This window comes from Erpetoichthys calabaricus, chromosome 14 (assembly GCF_900747795.2).
Source record: "Erpetoichthys calabaricus chromosome 14, fErpCal1.3, whole genome shotgun sequence".
NCBI classification, from domain to species: Eukaryota; Metazoa; Chordata; class Cladistia; order Polypteriformes; family Polypteridae; genus Erpetoichthys; species Erpetoichthys calabaricus.
The window spans coordinates 24468750-24496726 of record NC_041407.2 but is presented as its reverse complement, the minus strand read 5'-3'; the positions used below and the strand labels follow the sequence as shown (position 1 = coordinate 24496726).

General features: G+C 37.1%; 1 protein-coding gene across 8 annotated transcripts in view; it reads left to right on the top strand.

Annotated features, from left to right (window-relative positions):
* The window catches only part of bptf (bromodomain PHD finger transcription factor), a 133754-nt gene that overhangs the window by 84574 nt on the left and 21203 nt on the right, over nucleotides 1-27977 (top strand). For 5 of the 8 annotated variants that reach the window (XM_051936280.1, XM_028818890.2, XM_051936278.1 and 2 more), the window contains 10 exons: nucleotides 1071-1206; nucleotides 1460-1741; nucleotides 4538-6581; nucleotides 20300-20424; nucleotides 20730-20858; nucleotides 21759-21909; nucleotides 24070-24193; nucleotides 24476-24725; nucleotides 24819-24983; nucleotides 26308-26462. In XM_051936280.1, coding sequence (XP_051792240.1) covers nucleotides 1071-1206; nucleotides 1460-1741; nucleotides 4538-6581; nucleotides 20300-20424; nucleotides 20730-20858; nucleotides 21759-21909; nucleotides 24070-24193; nucleotides 24476-24725; nucleotides 24819-24983; nucleotides 26308-26462 — 3561 coding nt within the window. The remainder of the gene's footprint in view (nucleotides 1-1070; nucleotides 1207-1459; nucleotides 1742-4537; nucleotides 6582-20299; nucleotides 20425-20729; nucleotides 20859-21758; nucleotides 21910-24069; nucleotides 24194-24475; nucleotides 24726-24818; nucleotides 24984-26307; nucleotides 26463-27977) is intronic. The other 3 variants (XM_051936283.1, XM_051936282.1, XM_051936279.1) reach the window with 2 other exon arrangements.

The window sequence follows — 27977 nt, the reverse complement described above, 5'->3', positions numbered from 1 at the left end:
GCAATGCAGCCTTAGGCTGAAATCGTTTAACTTTTCCCAATCAAGCAATACTTTGTACCCCAGAATGACAAAGCAAAAACTGTTTTGTTAGTTTTTTGTGAGTTTATTAAAAATAAATAACAGAAATATCACATTTAATGTGTTTAAACATGCTTGAATAATCCAATTAATCACAGAAATCTGATTTCTAAAATGCAGTGTAAACCCTTATTCCAAATAGAAAAATTGTGTCATTGGCCTCTAAGAAACCTGAATATCCAAGGTAGATTTCTCTGTAAATAATCAGATTATGTGGCCATCTAAACCATTAATCACATTATTGTTAAGGATTTTGTAGTCTGTGCATGTCTGTTTCACTCTGTCATCTTGTGCATGTATTTCTTTGCTTTGCACATACTTACAACTGCCAGAAGTAGAATTGTCCACAAAATACATGTCCAGAGGCAGATGTTTGGGTGATCACGAGTCCGTGGTTGAAATAATCTGTCTGAATATTTAGAAATATTTTTAAATTTGTGTTTATGAGATAAAGGTACAGTGCTACACTCAGTAACAAAATTTTGAAAACAGTAGGGTAACATTATTCTTTGTTGTTCCATTACTTTGTAAAATGCCAAGTAACCTAAGTCGATACTTATTTTATTGAAGTAAAAATACTTACATTATTATTATTCCAGCAGCACTGAGCGTAAGGCAAGAAGCACACGTACCAGGTCCTTTATAGGGCTCAATTGCACAGCCAAGCAGAAAAGAGTTAGCTGTGTGCATTCTGGTAAACAAAACCTATAAATAAAGCATCAATTTGACTAAACATATTTATAAAATTATCACAGGCATCCTGCTCATTTTCTGATTCTCTGTGGCCAGTGATAATGTTTAAATCCTTTTTTTTTGTGTAGATTAATGATGTTGGAGTGTTTTGTCAAAGGACAACTCCAGAAGATTACTTGCGCGTGTAAAAATGGATTATTGAGAAATCATGTTTCTGGTTTAATCAGGTACCCTTTCTTGTGGTAACAGCACAACCCTAACCAGTGGTTCACTGTTTCTATGGTAATATTTCCTTACAGGTATGGAAGCAAAAAGGTGAAGAGTACAGAGTGACAGGTTATGGAGGATGGATCTGGGTTAGCAAGACATATGTCCACAGGTTTTTACCCCGGCTACCTGGAAACACTAATGTTAATTATAGGAAGAATTTGGAAGGTAAGACATAGCTCAGTCCTGGCACAGTTTAGAGTTGAATTTTTTTCTTGTAAATAGTTTACCCATATTGTGGCAATTTTTTAATTTGTGGTCTTGCTTCTCCCTGTGTTCATAAATGTTCTGTTTCTGGGTGACAGCAAATTAGCTTTAACTATAAATGCATCTCCAGAGATCTTCTTTCATTTCAAAAAGTATATTTTTATGGGTACTAGAAGGTCTAAGTTTGGTGTTGTGTTTCTGCACTTTTTACCAGCAGCAAAACTCTGCAAGGATGCTACAGAACCCGATAAAAGGAAAAACTCCTCCAAAATAAAGACAGAGATTGAAACCCAGAGCAAGGACACCTGTATTACAGAGTCACATGGTTCACCCACCCAGTCGTCCTCCACAAAACTCAGTTCAGATAGCAGCAAAGAAGACGATCAAGAGGAAAAACATGTAGAAAAAAAAGAAGAGAAAAAAATTGACTTGAAGTTTGAAGATAATATGGACCTTGACAGCACTTCACCCCATTCAAATCATGAGGAGGAGAAAGGTAACCATACGTAACCAGGCACCTACATTTTAGGTGCAGTGTGTTTTTGTTAGGTTTATGCATTTTTTCTTTGTGATATATTTGCTGCAGTTACACAAGAGGTAAAATTATGGTGCTGTGAGAACACAGTATCACATCCTTAAAAGTATTTTACTTTTTTTGAAATTGTGAACCTTTAGAAATCATTTAATGCACTCAGTAGATTAACAGAACCTAATCTGCACACAGCAAAAAATCATGGTGGAGTAAGCATTACTGTAAGCATTAACTGTGTTATCAGTCTTGTAAATCAACTATAAGAACTCCTTGACATCTACTCTTTCAAAAAAAAATATGTTTAAGGACTTTTATGCATATAGAGTTTGCTTCATTAGCCTTCACTCTCACCCTCACTGACATTGTTAAATAACACTTTCTTAATTAGAATATATTTTGGTATGGATTGGCATAGATTGTTTTTAGTTTATCTTTAACCTTTTCACAAATGACCACACTTTCTGCTCATTCATTCTGTTATAATTTAGAATATATGTATGTGCCTTTTCAATTCAGCTTGCTCTTATTGAGTAAATTTCAATAAAAGAACAGAAAACTGGCTCAAAGTATTTCACTGATTTTCAAATACAAAATAGTAAGAGAAAAGTATAGTACACAAAGCTTATGCTTTGCATACAAGAGTCACATCTATTTATACAGAAGCTTTGGCTAATTGTAATCAAAATGTTAACAGAACATATGACTAAGAGAAAATTAGACCAGTTAGCAGTGAAATAGAGGAAAAGTAAAACTTCTGTTTAAGAGCTGTCCTGAAATGAGGGGGAAAAGAGCCTTGGCATATAGCTCCCCCCACCCCGGACCTTTGGAGTTTGTAAAGTCAAGATTATGTTGACATTTGTTAACTGGATGTCTGCCTACTTTTGACCCTCCTATGGTAAGTTATGGCATATGTTGTTGTTATCCTTGATGGTTCTGTAAGATATTTTAAGGACAGGTGCTACTGACAGCAAAAATATGTGATACGATTACATGTATTATTTATAACGGACGTGTTCAGAAGAGATGTATTTAGATGTTTTTTACATTAATTAGGTGCGATACCATGTGTAAACAAATTGTGCATATAACAAAAACAGGCATTAAATTTATATTGTTAAGGTTTTGTAGTAAATATGTTAGATATAGTATTCAGTAAAACGACAACCTCACTTCAAGATCTTGTACAGAATGAAGTTTTGGTTTGCAACACCACTCAGTTTTTCACCTCAATAATGTGTTACTCAAACACTCATCTTGCTAAACAAATACCTACATTATAGCTGTATGTATTGTTTGCAGCATTTAACAGCATTAGTAACCAAGAGCAGTTTTAATACACTATATATTACATTGTTGTATTTTGAGAACCAACATAGTGCCTAGTACACAGTGGCTCCTGAATCTGTAAAGTGGTAACACTATATGCCAGAAAGAAAAATAAAAATCTTCCTAGCCAATAGCCATTTTTGTAGAACCAATTTTTAGTGATTCAGTTTTGGTTTCATACCCTCTTGCCATTTGCAGTTCACAGTTGACCATTATTTAAACTTGTACATTCTCCTAACAGATCATCTGAAAAAGATAATTGTTCACCCCTTACCCTACGGTGTAACAACAGTATCAATTAGCAGGTGTTTAAATTACATTTGAATGATTTCTGGTCATTTACTACAGTGCATATCTCAAACTTGGTTTCTTTCTATTTTCCCCTCTTCCTTTTCAAACATTTATGTTAATGTTGGTCTTAATGGCCTGCCAGATGATTATTAGTATTTTTTAATTCAAGAATTTAATTCAAGAATGACCACATGGTTGAAGCAACATTAACTTTTAGACTTTTTTATTAAAAATATTGCTAGCACTAGGCTGAATCAAACCTGTTTAATTTGTGAACCATAACAGAAGAAGGCAAAAAACAATCCTTCATTTTTACCACTCACAGTCAGCTGACTGAGAACCAGGAAGCATGTCTAATGTGCATGAACTTTTTAAGTTGTTTCTTTTCTACCATCTGTGTCACCACAATCATTTTTGTCTAATATATTAACATTTAATTTTGCTTTAATCCTAAATGTCCTGTATGTTTCTTTCCTCTGGCTTAATTTGGCATTGATTTATGTTTAATAAATTAAAATAGCCTGGCAGGGTTTTTGTAAAGTCTCTACACTAATGCTGCATTGACATGCTAACAAACAGACAGTAAATACACTTTTCTGGTTTGGAATTCCATGTGAACACCACACCAACTTGGAGCTATGAGTTGCACAATTTGGAGAAAACAAAGCTACTTGTATTCTCCAAGCTGTGATATAACACTGACATTTCACCATAGTCAGTTGTATAAAATAAAACTATATAACCTGGTTGACCAGAAATGCCATTTTTGTGGTTAAGTGATACACATCTAGGGCATTTAGTTTGCTGTTTATTTTCATGAAAGAGAACAGATTATGTTTAAATACATTTCTTTGCAGACTAAGTTAGCGACCATGTGTTTGTGTGAAAAGTCTGGCTGAAAACGTACATGAATGCACATAAATAGAAAGGTAAAACATCATAACTTGCAGTGCTGAAAGTTCTGAGAGCTCTTGAGCAGTGTTACTCTTGTGAGGGATTTATGCCTGAATGAGGAGTTGCCTCATTTCTGAACAGGTTCAAACACAGCCTGTTTCTAAGTAGAAAATGTGCCTGTGCTTATGCCTCTGTATGCAATGAGATGTGTTTTAGGGATTAAATTGGCCAATTCTTTTTTCTTTCCAGGGAAAACTGAAAATGACAACTTGATTAAGGAAGAACACATAAGTGATTCAGTTTCCAAAACTTTGGCAAAACCATTTGAAGATGATGTAATCAATGTCAGTGAGGGTTTTCAACTCAGAACTGTTTATAAAAAGAAAGTGAAAGCTTCTAAATTAGATGGACTGCTTGAACGAAGGGTCAAACAATTTACATTGGAAGAAAAGCAGAGGCTTGAAAAACTTAAACAGGTATCTTTAGTGAACCAGTGTGGAAGCCTTAATGGGGGACACAAAATGGCTGGCAGTCTCCCTCAGCTTACAGTTAAAGCCATAACGGACATTAAATCCCTTTCACCAGAAAAGGAACAGTTGGACACCATTTCGATAAATAAAGTGGAACATGTGAGCAGGGAGAACACACTGCTGAAAGACTTAACATTTAGTAGAGAAGGCAGTCCATTACCTGGAGAAGAAGAGGAAGGTGAGCCAAGCTCAGATCAGACTGTTGACCACCATGAGGATAGAAGCAATCCTGATTGCTCAAATGCGCATTTCTGTCAAGCCTCTCCCACAAAAACAGAAAATAAATCAAAAGAAATTTTAAGTGACATCCAGGACTCAGACCTATGTGAAACACAGGACCTAAATTCTCAGTCTGGTTCTAATAATCAGACGGGAGGCAGCGAGAGAGTCTCACCAACTGTAAGTATAGAAAGCAATATTGAGCTACAGACATCTGATAGAAAGCAGCCTAGTGTGACTGTGGAACCTAATCAGGCTTCTTCAAAAGCTTTATCTTCCCAGCTTGGCAGTGTTCAGTCCACATCTGAGCTAAATGGTGGCACTCAGAATAATAAAAATCTTGAATGTCAAAATAACATTTCAAAATTGGACAGAATTAAGGAGGAGGGGAGTATAATCTCAGAAGAAAATGGGGCAAGTCAAGATTCTGAGAAGAGTAACATTTTCTCAGAATCTGAGAGCAGTAAAGCACAAGAAATAGCACTTTCCTCCATGGTTCAAATCAACGGGAAGGAACATGCAGATTTGGACCTTGGAAATAATATTGACATCAAAGTTAATAACTTGAATCGATCAAGTTTAGATACAAAGGACATGCTGAGAACTTTAATGAATGGAGATATAACAATGGAGGATATCAAGGAGATGCCTTCCAGCTGTCATTCAGTCAATGTGTGTGAAGATCTTCCCATTGTTAAAGAGATTAATCTTGCCAACCATGCAAGCAAAACTGTGAAAACTGCAGGCATGACCACATCTTTGGACGGAATGTCAGCTGCACATAAATATAAGGACAACTGTAGCAATAACGAGGAAGAACCCATGGATGTTGAGATGTCTGTCTCTAAAAAAATAATTCCTTCCCCTGTTCCCTCTGCTGAAGAGTCAAGCCTTAGCAATGACTTTCCTGATGATTCTAATTTGCAGTTAGACTCAAGAGTCTCGGCCAATGGGCAAGACAACATAAAAACAATTATCACCAACGTAACTACCACCACCACTACTACAGTGTCCACAGAGTCCAAAACACTTCATATAACAGAGGTTTCTAGAACAGACAATTGTGATCCTACAGTGGTTTCTACAATGGAGAATTCTGCTGTTTCTACGTTAACCACCATGACAAAGACCACAGTGACACACATCAGCTCTCCTTCTCGTGACAGTAACATGGATATTGTTTCTATATCAGAAGAGAGCAAAACTGCAGTCTCTACCACATTAACAGATTCTACTTCCAACCTATCTGCCTTGTGTATGTCCTCTATGACTGTAAGCAAAGAGTATTCTACTAGAGACAGAGTCAGGCTGATGAAATTCTCTCGTTCAAAAAAGACTCGATCAGGGACAGCACTCCCTTCATATAGAAAGTTTACTACTAAGAGCAGCAAAAAAAGTATTTTGGTGCTCCCAAACGATGACCTTCGAAAGTTGGCACGGAAAGGTGGCATCCAAGAGGTTCCTGTCTTTAACTACAGTGCAAAGCCCGCAATGGATATCTGGCCTTACCCATCTCCTAGACCAACATTTAGTATTACGTGGAGGTAGGTAACATGTTTGAGAAAGGGGTTATAGATTTATGGTCCTTGTAAAATCTAATGGGCGTAACCTCACTTAATAAGCACTTTGCTGTTTTTTGGCACATACACATGTATTGCTTTGGGACACCTTGCTAATTTTGTTTGTTGATGTATAGATGACCAAAATTATATTTAGCAATTGTAGAAAGGGGATCCTCATGGAGGTATGTCTAAAAAGTTCTGTAGTAAGTGTAACATTCCAAAAGGATGTACAATCTTTTAAATTGAGTTGGATTAGAGTAAAGTTACTGCTTTTCCTGGTGAAGGTTTCAGTGTAAATATAGAGACCTGGTCCAACTAAGCTATCTTGTCCCCAGGAACCTGCCAGTAAACTGTGGTACAATTCCTGTAGGAGGATTCCAGGGAACATCCTAAATCTAAAAATCCAAAACATCCCATCTGTCTCCTTTCAGTCCAGCGAAGCAATGATTCTACTTAGAAGTCCTACAGTGCTGATCAGCTACACATCCTATTGTAGACAGTGAGTCCAATTCTGCAAACCCAATTTCAGCCGTTTGTACATGCAAACACATTTTTTGGTCAATACCCAGAGTTTGTAATTATAGGTGGGAGTGGGGATATTTATTGACTGGTAAATCAAACATTTTTTTCAAGCACTTAACTCCTGCTTCATCACCACTGCCCAGTACAATGTCAGCAGAAATTGCAACAACTACTCAAGTTCATAGGTGAATCCCAGAATTCCCTCTACAGTAATCCCTCCTCCATCGCGGGGGTTGCGTTCCAGAGCCACCCGCGAAATAGGAAAATCCGCGAAGTAGAAACCATATGTTTATATGGTTATTTTTAGAATGTCATGCTTGGGTCACAGATTTGCGCAGAAACACAGGAGGTTGTAGAGAGACAGGAACGTTATTCAAACACTGCAAACAAACATTTGTCTCTTTTTCAAAAGTTTAAACTGTGCTCCATGACAAGACAGAGATGACAGTTCTGTCTCACAATTAAAAGAATGCAAACATATCTTCCTTTTCAAAGGAGTGCAAAGCAAGCAGTCAAAAAAAAAATCAATAGGGCTTTTTGGCTTTTAAGTATGCGAAGCACCGCCGGTACAAAGCTGTCGAAGGCGGCAGCTCACACCCCCTCCGTCAGGATCAGAGAGAGAGAGAGAGCCACAGAAAAACAAACAGTCAAAAATCAATACGTGCCCTTTGAGCTTTTAAGTATGCGATGCTCCGTGCAGCCTGTCCTTCAGGAAGCAGCTGCACACAGCCCCCCTGCTCACACCCCCCTACGTCAGCGCAAGAGAGAGAGAGAGAAAGTAAGCTGGGTAGCTTCTCAGCCATCTGCCAATAGCGTTCCTTGTATGAAATCAACTGGGCAAACCAACTGAGGAAGCATGTACCAGAAATTAAAAGACCCATTGTCCGCAGAAACCCGCGAAGCAGCGAAAAATCCGCGATATACATTTAAATATGCTTACATATAAAATCCGCGATGGAGTGAAGCCACGAAAGGCGAAGCGCGATATAGCGAGGGATCACTGTACTCCCATTCATGAGCAAGATCCTTAGATTGTTGAAATCCACAGCTTGTGGCAACTGTCCACCCCCCTAACTGTAGGAAACAAGTCTTTTTTTTTGAGAGGACCTTGACTTCATATTTGGAAGTTCTAATTCTCATTTCAGTGTGCATTAGAGGTCACCATCTGATGAGGCCAAGAAGACAACAACATTTGCAGATAGTACAGATACAGCCCTGTTGTTCCCAAACTGGATCCTCCCTAAACCTCGGCTGCGTTTAAATGTCTTTCTCTACAAATATTATGAGCAACAAACACTAGTCTTCAAATACAGGGATTAAGTGACAATAGGAGTTATTACAGAGTGTGTAGTAATAAATGTTTTCCAAGTTTACAGATCGTATTTAGACAGAATTGGCATATTTCCATGTCTCTTTAGGTATTTGTACAAGGAAAAAGAGTTTGTGCACAATTCAGTGACCAGCATGGATGTGAGGTTCAAACATGGAATAGAACCTTCAATCCAATACGCATCATAAACTTTCCCAGGGTGTTTGAGGAGCATGATTCCTCAGTAATTGGAACACAACATTTTGTTTGTCTTTTTAAAGATGAAAATTTCCTGTCAGCCCCAAGACATCATCACTGCCTTTCATGCAACATTGAATACTGTAAGTGTGTTGGCCAAAACACCTCCACAATATCCAGTGCTTTCAGTATTTACAATCTGCATTCACTGACCTGTGGATGAAAAGCTAAAAAAAATAAATCTGACCTCGGGGAGAAGATCTCGAGCAGCTAAGTAATCCTTATCATGCATGTATATCTAGAGACATATTGGTGTTGTATCGCACATTGATTTAATGTGGAAAAGCTACAAACTGTATTTAGCCAGGGTTGCATGTTTTCCAGTGATTTTAATCTTTAAACGTTAAACCCCCATACTGATATAGCTAAGTTTCATGTATGAGTGAAAGTGAATGTTATTTAAATATATCTTTATACAATAGGATGTAAAGTGAAAACAGTAACACTCCCAATGCTGATCTCCCTGAGAGATAAGAAAGTAATAATTGTCTTCTCTGATCGCATTTTTGTACATACTGAAATTAGCTTTAGAAGTATGAACAAAACTATGCAAGGGCAGTGCCTGACAGCCTAATAGAACCTTTTAACCATGTGTATCAAAGCAAAAGTGAATTTCTTAAAAACACTGCATTTGTAAGAACATCATAAACCCTATCAGAAAACTGATCATTCATTTACAAGTGTTGCCCAAATCCTATTGTAACTAATGCAACCCTTTAATTTTTTATATTCTACATGCTCCCCAACCCTTTTTTTAATCCTTAATTACTAGTTAAATGAGCTAAATATACACCAACCATAGCAACAGACAGTGCACATTAAATTCACATCATTAATTAAAATATATTTTATTTATACAGTGCCATTTCTATGCACTACAGTTCACAAATATTCAGAATGATACAAGAGGCACAACAACATATAACCCCAATCAACCACAACATTCAAACCAGTGAATAACATTGATTTCTCGTTACAGTGGCACCAGTCAAGGGGTGGGATTTATTAGGCTGCAAATGAACAGTCAGTTTTTGAAGGTGATTTGTTGGATGTAGTTAAAATGGGCAAGCGTAAGGATCTGAGCGACTTTGACAGGGGCCAAATTGTGATGTCTAGATGACTGGCTCAAAGCATCACCAAAACAGCAAGTCTTGTGGTGTGTTCCCAATATCCAGTAGATAGTACCTACCAAAAGTGGTCCAAGGAAGGACAACCAGTGAACCAGATACTGTGTCATTTGTGTTCAAGGCTCACTCATGCATGTGTGGAGCAAAGGCTAGCCTGGCTGGTCCGATCCTGCAGAAGAGCTACTATAGCACAAATTACAAAAGAACTTAATGCTGGCCATAAGAGAGAAAGGTGTCAGAACACTCAGTGTGTTGCATGCTTGCTGCTTAGCCATAGACTAGTCAGAGTTCCAAGCTGACCACCTGTTTACTGTTGGAAGAACCAACAATGGGCATGTGAGCATCAGAACTAGACCATGGAGTAAATTGGAAGAAGATAGCCTGGTCTGATAAATCACATTTTCTTTTAGATCATGTGGTCAGCCAGGTGCGTGTAATTTTACTTGGGGAAGAGATGGCAGCAGGATGCTTTATGGGAAGATGGCAAACTGGCGGCCTGTTTCAGCAGGAGAATGTGCCATGCCACAATGTAAAATTTGTTTAGGAAATGTTATGAGGAACGTAACAAAGAGTTCAAATGCTTTACTTGGCCTCTGAATTACCCAGATCTCAATTCAATTGAGCATTTTTGGGATATGCTTGGAAAACAAGTCTGATATATGGAGCGCCTACCTCACATCTTAAAGGATTTAAAGGATCTGCCGCTAATGTCTTGGTGCCAGATACCACAGGACACTTTCAGAGGTCTTGCGGAGTCTGTGCCTCGACAGGTCATGGCTATTTTTGCAGCACAAGGGGGACCAACACAGTATTAGGCAGGTTGTTTTAATGTAGTGGCTGTTAAGTGTATGTTGTCCAGCTAATGTTGGAGTGGAGGAAAAGGGACTCCACTTATGGAAACTTATCTCTGTAGGAGAAATTATAAGAAAAGCTGCACTAATGAGATTAGAACTTTTCATTTTCTCCTTTAATTAAAATGGGCACCTCTTGAGGATAGAAATTGAGTGAGCTTCTGTTTAGTACATCAGCTTAGAAGAATTAGAAAATGAACACAGAAGATAATGCCTTTCTTCTTTCTAAACAATAAGTTTGTTAACTTAAAATCCAACTTTGTCAGTTTTACTTACAAATTAATAAACATGTTAGCTTATTAACTTCCTGACAAACATTACAATTTTTTTGGAATTGTGGCTTTAATTTTCACATTTTATTTTCTTTTATGCAATTCATACTATGGATAAATGTTTGTACATGTTTTATTATTTATAAAAACTAGGGGGTTTCGTTCTCCAACCCCAAAGCCTGTGCTACGCGCCAGCCACTTCACATCTCTGCTGCTCGCGGTTGTGGATTTTAATTCTTGCGGATATACCTCTTCATAGGGAAGAAGCACTACTTTGCCCTGATGGCAGCACGAATTAGATGATATACAAGTCTCCAACTTAAAGTTTAAATCCGAACAATATATTCAATCTGTTTTCACTGTTCCATTACTTCAGCTAGTAATAATTTCCGGTGGTAGCGCTGTTGCCTCGCAGTAATAATTTCCGGTGGTAGCGCTGCTGCCTCGCAGTTAGGAGACCCAGGTTCACTTCCCGGGTCCTCCCTGTGTGAAGTTTGCATGTTCTCCCCGTGTCTGCATGGGTTTCCTCCCACAGTCCAAAGACATGGCGGTTAAGTGAATTGGCGATTCTAAATTGGCCCTAGTGTGTGCTTGGTATGTGTGTGTGTCCTGCGGTGGGTTGGCGCCCTGCCCGGGATTGGTTCCTGCCTTGCGCCCAGTGTTGGCTAGGATTGGCTCCAGCAGACCCCCGTGACCCTGTGTTCGGATTCAGCGGGTTGGAAAATGGATGGATAATTTCCGTTTGTTTGTGCTAATGAGATCTTTACTATCATTTTTTTGAGACTTTCGAATTTTAGTACTTTCATTATTTCTAAGCTGCTCTGCATGTGTATTTCGCCAATGTTTTTGAATTTTTTATAATGTTCTACTTTGTCATCTACTCTTTGTCTTTTATTTCTGGCCCCAAGCGTGGTTAAATCTCTTGGCACAAAGTCTCATCTCGCGGGACGTGAAAGTGTCTTTCTGAGAAAGTCATGTCTCGTCCCAGGCTAAAAAGTCTTGTCTCATCCCAGGATTTTTCTATTATAATAGAGAGATATTGTATTTTAAGAGGATTTTATTTATTTTCATATTTTTTTTTACAGTCACTGATAATAAACCTATAGAGCTCAATTTTCTTAATAATGAACAGGTAGCACCTATGATCTAATTATAAAAACTTTAATAAAGAATTTAAGACTTCTATATTAAGAAGCTGGTTAAAAAGAGTGTGGGAATTCTTTAGTCAATCGTGTAATTTATTTGTTCATTGTTATTTAAGAAATGTGGAAAAAGTAACATTATATAAATAAACATCTAGGCAAAGACTGTCCAGTTGGTGTCAGTGTGCCTGGAAATAAAGGTAGATCATGATGTGTAGGCACTTGCTCTTTGCTTCTCATCCCATTTTTGTTTTTTCCTGCTGTTGGAAAAGTTTAGTGCTTTATTGACTGATAGCAGGGGGTGTGTTATTTAACAAATGAACAAGCCCTTCTGTAGAAAGTCATGGCTGTTTTACAATGTGTGTCCATCATTGTTTCTGTCTGTCTTAGAATTAAAAGGTGGCTCATTTTGTACTTATTTATGAACTTGTTTTGGCTGTTTATTAAATAATTATATTTTCATTAATTTTACTTTACACATTATTGAATTCCCCTAGAGAACCAAACACATTGCCATATAACAAAATAAAAGTATTGTCAATCAACTGTTTTTCAAAAAACTTAAATAATGCTTTATAGGCAACTTCAGGAGTGGGGTTAATAAAATAGTTCATTACTTATTTATGGGAATCCCATGAAGAAGTAGCTTGTAGATTACATCTCTAAGATTAATTGATTTCAGGGAAACTCACTTGAAAGTTGTACATATTGTCAAATTTTGCACTTAAATATAAAAAATGTTGTAACCATAGAATGTCCTTTATGAAGAGACATTTGAATGTCATTGACAACAGAAGTTAATACTGTTTCTGTACTATGACCACTTAAATACTTTTCAGTCCACGCTGTTCAGAAGAGTTGTAATTTTGGTGTTCTCCAAGGTAAATTTCTTTTTTAGAGGCACTACTGTGTGAAAGGACTGTTTCAGTGTTATATTGTAACTGTGATTTAGTTGCACTTCAGGATGTTGCACTCTTCTCACTATAATTGGTGTTTTTATTGGTAAGTGATGAAACAATTTCAGTTTGAGTAATTTAGGGAGAGAGTTTAATGTAGTACAGTAATAGTTAAATGTTGAGTCTCAACATCATGAGTAATAATTACGTCTGATATGCTATGTGACAGTGATTCAGACTTAACAAAGTCAATAGGTGTATGATGCATTTGCTAAAGATATGTTTGTACCTCTACTGTATGTGAGCATTAAAATGGCCTATTAACACTACAAGATTATAATTTATAGCTACTGTAGATGAAATGAAAGGCTGCTGAATTTAGTGGTTAATAATTAGTATAGCCTATCATATCTGCAAATTAATACTATAGTTGTTGTGTACTTTTGTTGGCACATTTGTATAGTAGGTTTATTGACACATTCTCCCAATCTACTTGGGTTGCAGTCACTCAAGGCTTTCACCACATGCAATAAATATAGTTAATAGTTGACTTAAAATTACTGTGATTTACATCTCAGAACTACCACATTACATTATGGGCTTGAGTAAATGTCTACCTGGAAGAAACCGTGAAGCTTACTAATTACATTTACTTGCACAAAACTGTGGCCATCAGTTCTTTTATTACCATATCCTAAGTAAGGGTGACTCATCATGTGCTTAAAAATCAATAACTGGTTTGTGGTGCTTCAGTCTGTTTAGTCTTTTTCTTTGTGGTTTGGCATACTCTACCGTCTTCATTTTTTTTTTTTTTTTTTTTTTTTTAGTAAGTATTTGTGTATGCATGTGACATGCCACAGAAAGCATGTAATGATGAGTTTTGGCTGGCGTGTGGGTGGCCTTGGTTCTTTAAAAAATTCTTAAGAGATTAAAAAAATGCAGTTTAATGTAATCAGTTCAGTTCATATTTATTGTTACATATACAAAGTACAGTAACACTCATGTGCAGGCTTCACCACTATGCACGCTTCTTCTTGGCATGAATGTCTAAAATAACACAGAATGTAACAGGCAGAAAGTATGCTGTGTTCAGGGAAAAAAAACGTATGGTTTGAGTGCGCATTTGTCGTTAAACCATTGTGTCTGTTCAGTATGTGATTCAGAATGCGTGCCAGCATTGCCTATAAGAGCATTTATTTCTGTAGCACATTTTCATACCCTGGCTGTAGGTCAAAGTGCTTTATAATATGTCAGATAAATAGGTACTAGAAAAACTAAATCCGGTTAGAATTATAATGGGTAAGTAATAAAAAAAAATTGAGCTTACATAACGCAAGATATATAAGCTTACATATCATAGATATATAATTAGAAAAGTAGAGTCCGTATGTATAATATTATAGTGTAAGTCTCTAAAGATCATTCCGATGATAAGATCACATGGCCAAGAGCAGGGGTCCTCAATCACAGTCTTGGAGGGCCGCAGTGGCTGCAGGTTTTTGTTCTAACCCGGTTGCTTAATTAGAAAGCCATTCTTGCCAATAATTTCATTTCATGGCTTGTTAGTGCTTTAACTCTGTTATGTCAGGTAATTCTCATATCCTAGATTTTCGTCCCCTTTCTAAGGATATCATCCAAATGGTTTGAAGGCTAAAATGGATGAGTAATTCTCAGTCCTTCACTTTTTTCTCTTTTCTTTCCTTCCAAGTTTTTAATGAAACCCAATAGTGCATGATAAATACACACATGTGCAAATGGTAACAAGCTAAATGGAGAAATGCTGGTTTCTTTTGTCATTTGCATATTATTGCTAAATAGGAGCCACTAACACTAGAATTACCAGAGCCTACGAAAAAACTTGTAGATCTGTCCCACCTTAAATCCCTTCACACCTCTCCGCCAGCATCTTTTGTCCTGTAAATGTATCGATAAGCAGCAAACAGCAAGCAGCCTGCTATCACATCCCCCAACCCCGCACAGTTTTCTCAGCTCAAGTCTGTTTACCTGCGTGTCAGTTGCTTAGAGTTGTATAGAGTGAGAAATCAAGCAAAATGACACCTTTTATAAATACTATATCGTTATTTGGAACACATGCATTTCATGTGTGTTCCGTGTCTACAACGATATATGTAAACACATCGTTAAAAACAGAAACGTTTTTCATGCTTTAGTAATAATTGACAAAATGTAGACATGAAGTGTATAATGTGTGAAGCCTGAAGTCCAAATATCAAATAAACACTTTCACAAAAGGTACAAATATAACAGAACAAGTGCGCTTCTATTCAAAAATATAACTGAAGAAAAAGAACCTGCGTTAGGGTGCGACATTGACATGAATTTGCTACGACCGCTTCAGTGGCGCAATTGTATCAACTGTTGACTAGCAATCAAAATTTCACTGGTTCGATCCCGGGCGAGTCCGTTTAAGAAGTGAGCTGCTCTTATTCTTACTATTTTAGAATAAAAACATACATTTGATTTCAGTCTGTAACAGCCGGTGTAAATATATGATACTTGTAAAGGTTAGAGCTTTTTTTTTTTATTATTCACTTTTATTTTCTTAGTCGCGTTCACGATCCCACTCCCCCCCCCACCGCCCCAGCATTTGACACTGCTTTTTTCACATAGACACGCTATAACACAGGTGAACTCAGATGATGACGACGGTTCTACATCAGAGCAAGAATGCACGTCGCTCTTTTGCCATCGCTGTACTTTGAATGTGTACACGGGAAGCTCTGCAGTCTACTTGTGACTTTACGCTGTAGGAAGTAAGTAAATAAATAAAGGTAAATAACATCCAATCTGGCTCTTATATACAAAGTACAGTGACGGCAGCTTCCACCTGAAGCTATAGACTCTTCAGTACGCGAGCGACTCTCCACGCGAGTGTTTAGATCTGGATGGTGCATCCAAAAAAAACCAAGACTACAGTTGTATAAGACTAAAATAAGCAATAAGGGTTCAAAATCTTAATGAGCGAGACAACTAAAGTGAAGCAGAATTGTTACTTGAGCAGTAAGTGCTTCTTATTAAGCAATTGGGTTGGAGCAAAAACCTGCGGCCCTCCAGGACCGTGATTGAGGACCCCTGGCCAAGAGGATAGTGAAAAAACTACAGATAAGTTGGAGAAAGAAACAACATCTGCAGTGGTTCCAAAGCCAAAAGATCACCAAGCCCCCAATGGACAGTCTACCTAACCTAAATATTCTTAAGTAGTTTCTTGTTGTTTTCTAGGCTTCATCCTAGAGGATTTGACACAGTAGGTTTTGTGGGAAAATTAAGGTATCCACTTTCTTTCAGACATTATGAGTGGCTGCATAGTGCCTTGATCAGTCGATGCTGGAACAAAACACTATCACAGAAATTAGGGGGGAAAAAAGCAGAGAAAAGTAGACTTTAGTAAATATTGCACTTCCCTGAAGAATATGGTAATTCTGAGTATGTGTAGTCTGTTAGGAGTAGCTACAAAAAAAGCCAAAAACATATATACATGATTTGAATATGATTTGAGTACTCATATGCATAAGGCAATAATATTATCTCAGTATGCATGTGCTGCTGGTGCTGGAGCATATTTTGAGTCACAACAGATGTGAACTCAAATCAGATTATTTCAGCACTGATGCTGTTTCAGACTTGGCACACTTTTGTGGAGAGCATTATTTGTTGCAAAGCATTCCAGAATATAACCATTGATGAAACAGAACTGCAGAGACAAAATCAGGATAATTTGCAGCCAGAAAGCTATGGAAATTTGGTGAATGGGAGATGCACCTGTGGAAAATGTGAAACAACATACATTACGTCCACTGCGAGCAAAACTTATTCTTGTCTCAAGAAAACAGTACCTTTAATTCTTCCAGTTTGCTTTACTTGTCACAAGCATGTCTCAGAAACTTGGAATGTCTGTTTTCTTAAATCAAAACCTTTGCTGTTTCAGAGTGAACATATCTGATAAGTTGTAAGGCTTTTTTGTTTTCACATTTGGAGATTGCAGACAGAGATCTAGGTGAGATTTTACTAAAAAAGAAGTTCAGGATTAAAAATAGATAAATGTTAAAAAAATAGAAATAATGTATTCTGTTTATTTTGAAAAGGTGTCTATTCTCAAGTTTAAAACTAGCCAATGACAGGAATGTTTTTTTGAGAATTGGGATGAGAATATTTTAAAAGTGAACATTGAAGAATCACCAATGACTAGCATCATGTATTTCAGTTTTTCAAATGGCTTGCTTATATTTGAAGTAAAATTGACAAATAGAAACCTGCACCCATTCCATAATGAAATATATTTGTTTGGAACTACTGACAAGTTTGCTACAATTGATTTGACATATTTGTAATAAAGTAAACACTACCCATTGGCGAACCGGTGCACATGCTGAAAAAGTTCCATCAACAAAAAGATTAAGGGCCACTGTTCTAATGAGATATTCATCGCCTTTGAAAAGTTTTTGGGACCTACTTCTTAATTGTGTCTTTATACAGCTTTATCCCAGGGTCTTCTGAAAGCTCCTTCTTGCTTATAGTTAATGTGTACCTTTGAAATTGACTAACCATAAGAAAGAGATCACAAAAATAGCTGATTTCCATTTTACTGTGATCATTTATAGCAATTAAATATAGTTGGAAGGAAATATATGATTTTGTAAACTCACTCTACATATTTCTCTAGCTTTTTATTTTAATTAGTGTAATTTTTAGTTTTTTTTTCCCCACATGCAAGCTGTGTCCTACATTATATACAGATGTGAAGAATGTAAAAGATGGAAACCCCTTAGGCAACCTGGACAAAACACTAATAAATTGTTTTCATTACGCTGTAGTTAAACAGGATTTGTAGATGCAAAAAACAAGCCATCTTGAAATTTTCCTGCCTAATCTGGCAGGTTTGGGGGTTTGCTTGACACATGCTGAGTTTGGAAATTGCTGGAAATTCTTTTAGGTATTGACTTGGGTAATTGTTGGTAAGGTTTTCCCAACATTCTTGATTCAGATGTGTTGTCCTTGACCTAAAATCCTTCAAAGCTCAAAGACCCATTTATTTGTTAAAAGAAGTGTACCAGGACCTCAGACTGCTCAATCAGTTCAGAAAGTAAATATGAATGTATCTTTACGTATTCAGCTGTTGATTGCATGTTTATACTGAGTTCAGAAGGTTGTAAGCTGAGCCCATGAACTATACATAAATTCATAAACAGAAACTAAGAGACTTTGTTCAGTGCATTCTTCAGAATACAGGGATGACAGTTTGTAAAAAAACATAAACCGTGCAGTACTATATACCTAGAAAGAAGCCGTGGGATTCTGTTTCTTCAGTGTTTCATCACTATTCACATGGTTGTGATTTGACAATTATTGTAACTCCCGTGCTTCCTCCTGCATAGGTACAGCAAAGAAGAGTATAATCTGTTGGCATGCAGTGAAGTTTCAACTGTCCATAACCAAATAATTTGCCAAGTTAGGGGAAAACAGTTTCAAATATTTTTTCAAAGCCTAGCAATCCAGGATATTTCACTCAGTTTGAAACATAAATTTTCATTATTGTGATTTGAGTTTTGTTTTAAGGACTGTAAAGAGAGAACAAAAAGTCAAACTAAAATGGAACCAGCATTCCAGTGCATGGGTGCCCAAAACACCTAACATTTAATGATTTTTTTTTTAATTCAACACTTCTGTGTTTATATAAAAGTTATTTCTTTCTCACACCACAAGTCAAGTCAAGTTGGGGAGCATGCACTAGTACAGTGCATTGCCGCACCCACTACACGACAAAACAACTCAAGATCCCGGTTGGCAACCCCCCAGGCCAACACGCGGTCCAGTCCCACCCTCCGGAAATGACCTTCTATCTGCCGCAGCCAGGTGTTACGTGGGTGACCCCTTGGCCTGGTCCAGCCACTCAGGTCCCCAACAATGAGGATCCTATAAGCTGGATCACCCTTGGGTGATCTGTTGGATCAGGTCTGTTGGGAATCAGAACTGGTGTGGTGCTGAGACATCGCCCGCTGCCTGGCAGCACTTGGGTCCCAATTTGAAGCGGCCCATACAGGTAGGCACATGGAGCGTCTTGTCCCTCCGGCAAGATGATCGTCTTCATACCACATTTGTTTAAAACAAAAATGTAGTTGTTGCTGGGAGATGCTGTATGTGATACATAGCATATACTATTCAATATATTGCACAGGTCCAGAAAATCAGCATAGTGTTTTGTGATGTGTGAAATACGTATTCAACAAAAAATCCATATATTTTTTTTAAATTTCAGAATGCATTTGTGAGGTTTCATATTTATTTAGGAAAAATAACAGCTATGTAAACCTAGATTCAGTTACCGGAATCTGGAATTATTAAATCATCCAGATATGACTGCTAGGCTAAAGGAAAAAGTATTAATTTTTGCTTTGTTTTGCTGTGTGCTTGTTAAGCCAAGTGTATTTCTTTCAATCCTAATAAAAGTGTTTTCTAAACAAGAAAATACAAAAAAAAAAAAAACCTGGCTTGGTGGAATTGCTAAAAGTTGTAGATTAAAAGGTAAACTATGAGTTAATTTGTAGTGGAATATCCTGCATTAAGATGCATCTCACTACAAAAGTGAATTTCTGATGTACAGAGGTATCCCAAAGCTTTTTAAACACAAGTCCTGATGGGTTATTTTACTTCTATAACTTGCTGTGGTAGTTTCACAGTTAGCAGCAGGAGATAGATAACTGTCAGAAGGTACAATATGTAATGCAAAAAAATGAAATGGTTATATTATAGATTGATTGACACCTCCTAAGGTAAATCACAGTATCATAAATTTGTAATGAGAAACTTCAATCTGAAATGCAAATCGAAACGTTATATTTGAATTTGTCTATGCATTGTCAAAATATTAAATTTAATGTCACTGTTCAGCTCCTTCCTGTAATATGTGGGAAGACTTATTTTTTATAAAAGGGAAGTTTTCACTCATCTACCAATACAGAAATGCTAAATCCTTTATTATTAACATTATAGGAAACGTTGGAGCTCTAAGTATTAGTAATGCAATTGGTAATTTTGTGTCTGATCATTCAATGGAAAGTATTATATAATCCACTCTTCAGAGTAGTGTGGTTAGTATAAACATATACCTTTAAAAAAAATAGTTTAAAATCCCTTCACTCATAAAAGTTTTCTTTCAGAATCCTGTTCATTCTGTAAAAACAAAGTAAGAGACTTACTCATAAAACACACAATTGTTATGGTTTCTTACATTTGTATAAAACATGTTAAAGACTACTATATTAGTAGTTTTGCCTTGTTTTATGTTTTTTTCCCACCTGATTGTAGGTATCGTCTTCAGACAGTGAAGTCTTTAGCAGGGATTAGTCTAATGCTGAGACTGCTGTGGGCATGTTTGAGGTGGGATGATATGGCGGTGAAACCATCTTCAGCTGGTGGCAGTACTCGCACAGGTAAGGAAGAGAAGTACCACATTGGCTTAGATTTTGTTAGGATTCCCACCCATTACCCCTTCCTTAGGATCAAAAACACCAACATATAGCTATTAATGTAAACTGAATAATGTACAGTTTTCTGAAGAATTTGCACAGGCTACTTTATAGGAATTTTTAAGGATTTATATACTACGGAATATGGTCTGTGCCATTTTACTTGCCTTTGTGTAGACGGGTCAGTCTTTTCCTACATGTTAATTTTGTTTTTGGAGATTTTCACATGAACTTCAGTGCTTTAATTCTCTTATTACCAATTGTAACAGAAACTTCAGAAACGGAAATTACCACAACAGAGATAATTAAACGAAGAGATGTGGGACCCTATGGGATCCGTTCCGAGTACTGCATCAGAAAAATCATTTGTCCAATTGGTGTGCCTGACACGCCGAAAGGTATGTTACTTTCTCCACTATAATTATTAGCTTTCTTATTATTTAAATTTCAATGTGGCCTAATTGAGTCTCCTGTACTGTGTGATTTGTATCAGTCCTAAAAAGAAAAGTCCTTTTTTTCCCTCCTACAGTCACAGTCCTAAACGAATTTGTTAATGTGCAGATATTTATAATGCACTTTTGACAACTGTAATGTATATTTAGTTCTGCCTCATTAAAGCTCAAGCAGTATAAATTTCTTGTAGGATACAAGGAAGTGAAAGTCAAAAAACAGTTAAATAATGTCATTTAAATTAGGGTAAAAATTCTGTCTTATTGCTGCAAATTTAGAAAAGGACAAAAGGATGGTTCAGAAGGTTTAATTTTTATTGATTGCAGTTAATTATGTATGTTAACCTAATTTTGTAATTAACTCAAAAACTTTATCAAATAATCAAATGCAAACAGCAATTTAGGTGAGCATAATGAAATGGCTCTTGACTGTTGGTATTGAATGTCCTCCATACTCGATAATGGAGGACATTTTGGGTATGGCATGCTATATACAGTGAAGTGTGTATTTAGAATACGTATGAATATTCTGTCTGATTTTGTTGTACGGACATTAACTTCTCAAATTATTTGGCCCAACCTTTGTTTTTCTGTACATTTTGGATAGTAGGACCAACCCATAAAATAGCTTATAATTCTCTGTGTCAGCCAACATCAATGAACCCATTGTTAAGTTTAAATGGTCTCAGCTGACAGTATTTTATCAAAGCTTTTGTGGTAAAAGTTTTTCTCTCCTTTTAATAATTTTCCAGAAAGAGAAATCTGAAAAATTACTATATTTCATTTTATTGCATGTTAATTATGCATTTTTGTTTATATATGTTTTTTTTTGTTTTTTTTTTAAATAAGAAACTCCAACCCCTCAAAGGAAAGGTCTTCGTTCGAGTGCTCTAAGGCCTAAAAAGCCTGAGGCCCCAAAGCAGACTGGTCCAGTTATAATTGAGACTTGGGTAGCCGAAGAAGAGTTGGAACTTTGGGAGATTAGGGCATTTTCAGAAAGGTATCTGGTTTCCCATATTTCATTCTTGTGAACAGAGTCCATGCTGTATAATTATTACACTGGTATATGCTTTATAAGAATACTGTATGTTTTAGAGTACTTGTATAAGGAGTAAATGGCAGAACCTTATAATGTTTATGAGAGAATTTCTGTAAACAGGTAAAAAATAAAAGAAAATGGAGTACGAACACTACAAATAAGATATGAAGTATATTTGGATCTTGATTTTTGCTCAACCTTTATTTAAATGTATTTCTTGTCCATGTGAAGTTTCTATGTTATAGTGGGTATAAAAAGTCACCTCCCCTTTCAAAGTGTTCATCTTTTGTTGCCCAAAAGTAAGTCAAAACCAGGTATTTTTCTAGCTTTATTTGCAAATTATACCTTTTATACAAAAACCTCCTGATGCTAATTCATAAATAAAGTTCCCTTTTCTTTCTTAAATTGCAGTTTGTTAGGAAACCCATCTAGCCATCCATTTTCCAACCCGCTGAATCCGAACACCGGGTCACGGGGGTCTGCTGGAGCCAATCCCAGCCAACACAGGGCACAAGGCAGGAAACAATCCCGGGCAGGGTGCCAACCCATCGCAGGACACACACAAACACACCCACATGCCAAGTACGCACTAGGGCCAATTTAGAATCGCCAGTCCACCTAACCTGCATGTCTTTGGACTGTGGGAGGAAACTGGAGCGCCCGGAGGAAACCCACGCAGACACGGGGAGAACATGCAAACTCCACGCAGGGAGGACCTGGGAAGTGAACCTAGGTCTCCTAACTGCGAGGCAGCAGCGCTACCACTGCGCCACCATGCCGCTTGTTAGGAAACCTCTACAGATCATTCCAAATAGTTTTCTTGAGGTCTATGCTGGGACTTTGATTTGATCAGTCAAAGATATTCACCGTCCTATCCTTCAACCACTGTGCAAGATTGCTTGGGCAGTGTGTCAAGTTGAAAGTTGACCCATCTTTCTATTTTTACGTTACTGACTTACGGCTGCAGATTTGTAACAATTGTGATGGTAATTGTGATGTTTGGGTGGTAACATGTGACAACCCAACACAATGGTGATTTGCATTCCAGCCAGAAAGTTCAACTTTGGTCTTGTGACAACAGCACTTTTTTTCACTTGGTGCTTTGTAACAAAACATAATTAAGACTTTATTAGGCTTTTTGTAAGGGAGAGATTGTTTCCTTTATCAACCTCCAATACAGGCCAGCTATGTGAAATGATTGTGATATTGTTGTCACATCCATACAATAAACAGTCTTACCTGTAACAGGCCTGTAGTGCCTTCAAAGATTCAGTGAGGTTCTTACTAGCCTCTTTGATCAGTCTCTTTCTTGCTCAGCCATTCAAATTGGAAGAACAGCCTGGTCTAGGCAAGGTCTTGGTGGCTTACCTCTTCCACTACTTAATGATGGTTTTGAATGTGCTCTATGGGATTCCTAAAGCCTTTGAAATCTTTTTATATCCATCTGCTAATTTGTGCATTTCCAAAAATGTTTTTCTAATATCTTTTGAAAATACCTTTCTATCCTATTGATGATTTGCAGTGGAATCCACTAGAAACAGCTCCTTTTATTCTAGGCAAAATTACCACAATTTATAACAGGTAGGAGCCAGTCCGTTTGTTTGATCTGTAAGGTGATTGGTTATACTTGAGCAAGTTTACAAATGCAGTTGTAAAGGGTGTGTTCATTTATTCAAATAAAGTGTGTTTTTTTTTTACATTATTAATTTTCAGAATGTTTTGCAAATAAAAGTAGAAAAAACCTAATTTATTTTTTTTTTATTTTCAGTATACCCTACAGCAAAAGATAAATGTTTTAAAATGAACTGATGACTTTCTATATCCAATTTTCAAATTCCCTTATCTGTATGGTGGATGAATCTTAATTCAAAGACCTTACCTATATCCTTAGATAGAATGAATGCACGAAACATGTTAAGTGATCCATGTTATACTGATATGGGTTGGGAATGAGTTTGGATTGGCAATGTTGAAAAAGTTATTTTTTATTTGTAAAGAATCATTGATAGGCAGCAGAATGCAAAGTATGGTATTGCCTTTGTACTAGTGTCTAACCTCTTGAGCAGCAGATTATTTTATATACCATTGCAAAGCCTTTTTTTTTTTTTTTTTTTTTTACAGGGTCGAGAAGGAGAAAGCACAGGCTGCAGAGCTGCAGGCAAAGGTTAGTGAGCAGAAGAGACCGGAGGAATTCAAGGCCCAAATGGAGGCTCAGATTAAGCAGCAGAGATTGGCTGCCCAGCAGGTGGGGAGATATGTTTATCCATCTATTCCAACCATCCAACAATGAGTCGGTACACCTCTCCTACTTTGCAACTTGGTGAATATTGTCTTAACAAGCAGATTTTGCAAGCGATTAGTATTAAGTCTACGCAGTTTTCATTAAGGCTTCTTAACAGGTTTTAATTATCACACTATCAATCAGCTGGTGCCACATTTACCGGTACATGTTAATCTTGTTGTTTTGTGTGTCTGGTAAATAATCAGAGTAATAAAGCACTCTGTCATTTGTGTTGTTATATTACAGAAGCGTTTGGAGCAGCAGAAGCAATCTCCATCAACTAGCACTGCCTCACCAGTCTCCACCACAAGCACGTCAACCACTGCTGTGTCCACTCCTCAAAAGGTTATGGTCAGTTCTTTGGCAAGCCAGGTTGCGCCTGGCACAAAAGTGGTCCTGGCTACCAAAATGGGCTCACCTACAGTTACGTTCCAGCAAAACAAGAATTTCCACCAGACATTTGCCTCTTGGGTTAAACAAGGCCAGACCAGCACAGGTAAGCCAATAGATCTGCAAAAATGAACAGAATGTCATCTTCAGGAAGTGTCTTTCTTTGTGTGCTTTAGCCTACTTAATCGTCTCTTTTCAGCCACCAGTACTGTAGCGACTGTAGCTACCACTGTGGCAGCCTCCGGTCCAACCTTCCAGATCTCAGGCAGTCCAGTGACAGTGTCTGGCAAAGTAATTACTGCCAAATTACCCCTTCCTGCCAACAGCAAAATTGTTACAGTGAATGTGCCAACAACACAAGGAGGTAGGGCCTAGTTCAGTCCTGCAATTCTCTGCTAAATCTGTCTTCCCTGCTCTTTGTAGTACCACATGTTTTTTTAGTATAAGATAGCTTAAAAACATGCTATTCTTGATTGAGCACATCAAGTTTGTAGCTGACATTTGTTACGTCTTGCTGCCATAAGGCATTCTTGCTTGACTTGTTGTATCCTGCTGAACTCTGGCTGGATTTGCTACAGAAATTTGCTTTTCTCTCAAGAACCTCACCAGTAACTCTCCTGAAACGTAATCTCTCTGTATGCCTGCCATTAGGTATCTTTCATATTTGGTCACTGGTGTTTGGTGACTGGCACCTTTAAACATCAAGCTACTCTGTGTCTGGTTTGTGTTTGTGAGGCATATTGCAAGACACACTGAGCAAATACTGAGTCAGCAATGTGGAACATGAATTGGCCAAAAACTAAGATGTAAGGGAGGAGATATGTTACTTGAAAAATAAATACCGGAATACCCTTCTGGTGACTCCCATGTTTCATTTATTTGAAAAAGCAAAAAACCCAAACAGACTGTGTGTTTGTTTTGGAGCTCCTTCTGGAAATGAGAGTAAAAACAAGTTTGCTCAAGAGTCTGGCACCTAATAGGCAGGCTGCTAGTAAAGATCTCAGTTTCTTCCTGTTACATACATTTTAACGAAGCCCATTTGTCTGAAATCAAGCCAGTCATTCAGGATGTGTTCTTACCTCTTTTCTGCTTTAGTGTTTGGAAGATAGGCTCTCTTTGCATGCTATAGTGGAGTTAAATTGGACATTGTGATTAGAAAGACCTCTTCATCCAAGATCTACATCAGCTTTTTAATGTAAATTGGAGTCTAGAAAGGATTTTGCATGATGCTTAACATTGTGCATTATAGCCCATGTTACACAGTATGGTATAATGTAATAAACAGTTTCGTAATGTGCACTGTGTGCCCAGCTGCATTAAAATTTTATGGGGAGTGTGTGTGTGAGCATGCATGAGTTTTGGAAGATTAATGTTTCATGCAATTGCTCCTTTATGTCATTTCTTTATGATTTACTCACATCGCATTGTGAAATTTTAAACACATCACTACATATAGCTTTACATTTTCCCAGTGCTACTACTTAATACATAGTAGACATTTACCATACTTTCTCTTTCATGTGTCTGATTATTAAACTTCTTGGCTACAATTAGCTTGATTAAGAGATGTATTATGTGGTGGAATTGTCTATATTCCTTTGTTCAGTGTTTACTTCTTAAAATATTTTTTGGACTATTTTAAAAACTAGAACACACCGGTAATTGATAGAAATCTGTTTGTGATTTAGGGGTTGTTCAAGTCCAACAAAAAGTCTTGGGGATTATTCCATCTAGCACGGCAGGTAATCAGCAAACATTCACATCATTCCAGCCTCGAACAGCAACTGTCACTATTCGGCCAAATGCAAGTGGGGCAGTGGGAACAACTCCTCCAACTCAGCAGGTATGTCATAAAATGTCCAAACTGTACCTATGGTTAGTGTTGTTCAGTGGAGGAAACCAATCTTCAAGTATCTTCCATTATATTATGCATTTTAGACACTGAAAATTTTAATACTTAGAACAGTGAACAATCTTGCCTGAAGAAGGGGCCTGAGTTGCCTCGAAAGCTTGCATATTGTAATCTTTTTAGTTAGCCAATAAAAGGTGTCATTTTGCTTGGCTTTTCTCAACAGTGAACAATAAAATACCAAGTGGCTGGAATTTGACCAGCAGTGGTATTTTATTGAACTTCATCCTCCATTATGTTAATTTTAGGAAAAGCTTAACAGAATCCAGTCATTGCTCATGAACCAGAATATATGAACATATGTATGATAAATTTCTTCAAATTTTCTAACGTTCAAGTAAAACCATATAGTATATTGTTACTGTTAGTATAATTTGGTAGGATATAGCCAGCAAGTTTTCATGTTCTCCCCATGTTCATGTTGATTTCCTTACACATTTTAAAGACATGCCAGGTAGGGGAATTGCATTGCTAAATTAGACCTAGTGTGAGTTTGTGTGTGTGTCACCCAGCAATGGACTGATACCCTGTCCAGGCGTTGTTCATACCTTGCACCTGATTCTTGGTGTAGGATAGGCTCCAGCTTCCCAGTAATTCTGCTCAGGATAAGCATGTTTGAAGATGGATGGAAATGCTGCAGGTAAAGTGTAAAGGTAATTATAGTAATAGTACAGTGTAGTCCATAAGGATAGTTTGGGTAGTGACACAATTGTTCTTAGTGTCACTTTTTAACCAAAATATAATGTATTGAAATGAAGCAAAGAATATGAGCTTTTAGTGTAGGCTTTCAGTATTAAATCAAGGGTGTTCATATAAAAAAACAATGAATGGTATAGAAATTGCAACACGTCTTACAAAAATATTTTTCTGTTCAAGGAACCAAAAGTAATTGGGCAAATTAATATTAATCTTAGGTAAAATTATTTATATGTAATACTTTGTTGCAAATTCTTTGGAGTCAATGACTGCCGGAAGCCTGAAACCCATAGACATTACCAGGTGCTAGTTTTCTTCCCTGGTGATGTTTTGTCAGGCCACTACAGCAAGCATCTTTGGTTTCTGCATATTTTGGGACTTGTTGGATTTGGTCTTGTCCTCAGCAAATGAAATGCATGCTCAGTAAGATTTACTGTATGTCAGGTGATTGACTCATCTATTCAAGAACATTCCACTTTCTGGCCTTAAAGAACTCACTCTTTTGTTGCTTTATCTCTGTGCTTTGGGTCATTGTCCATCTGCAATGTAAAACACCGTTCAAAAGGTTTTGATGCATTCTGGTAAATCTCAAAAAGCAAGATGTCTCTGCACTCCTCAGAATTTATACTTTGGCTTTTATCAGAAAACTAGGGCTGTTGAATTAGCCAAAAAATAAGGTTCAAATATTCTTATTAAAAAATAAGTAAATATTTACATATATTTGAACTTAGGTTTATGATACTGTGCATTATA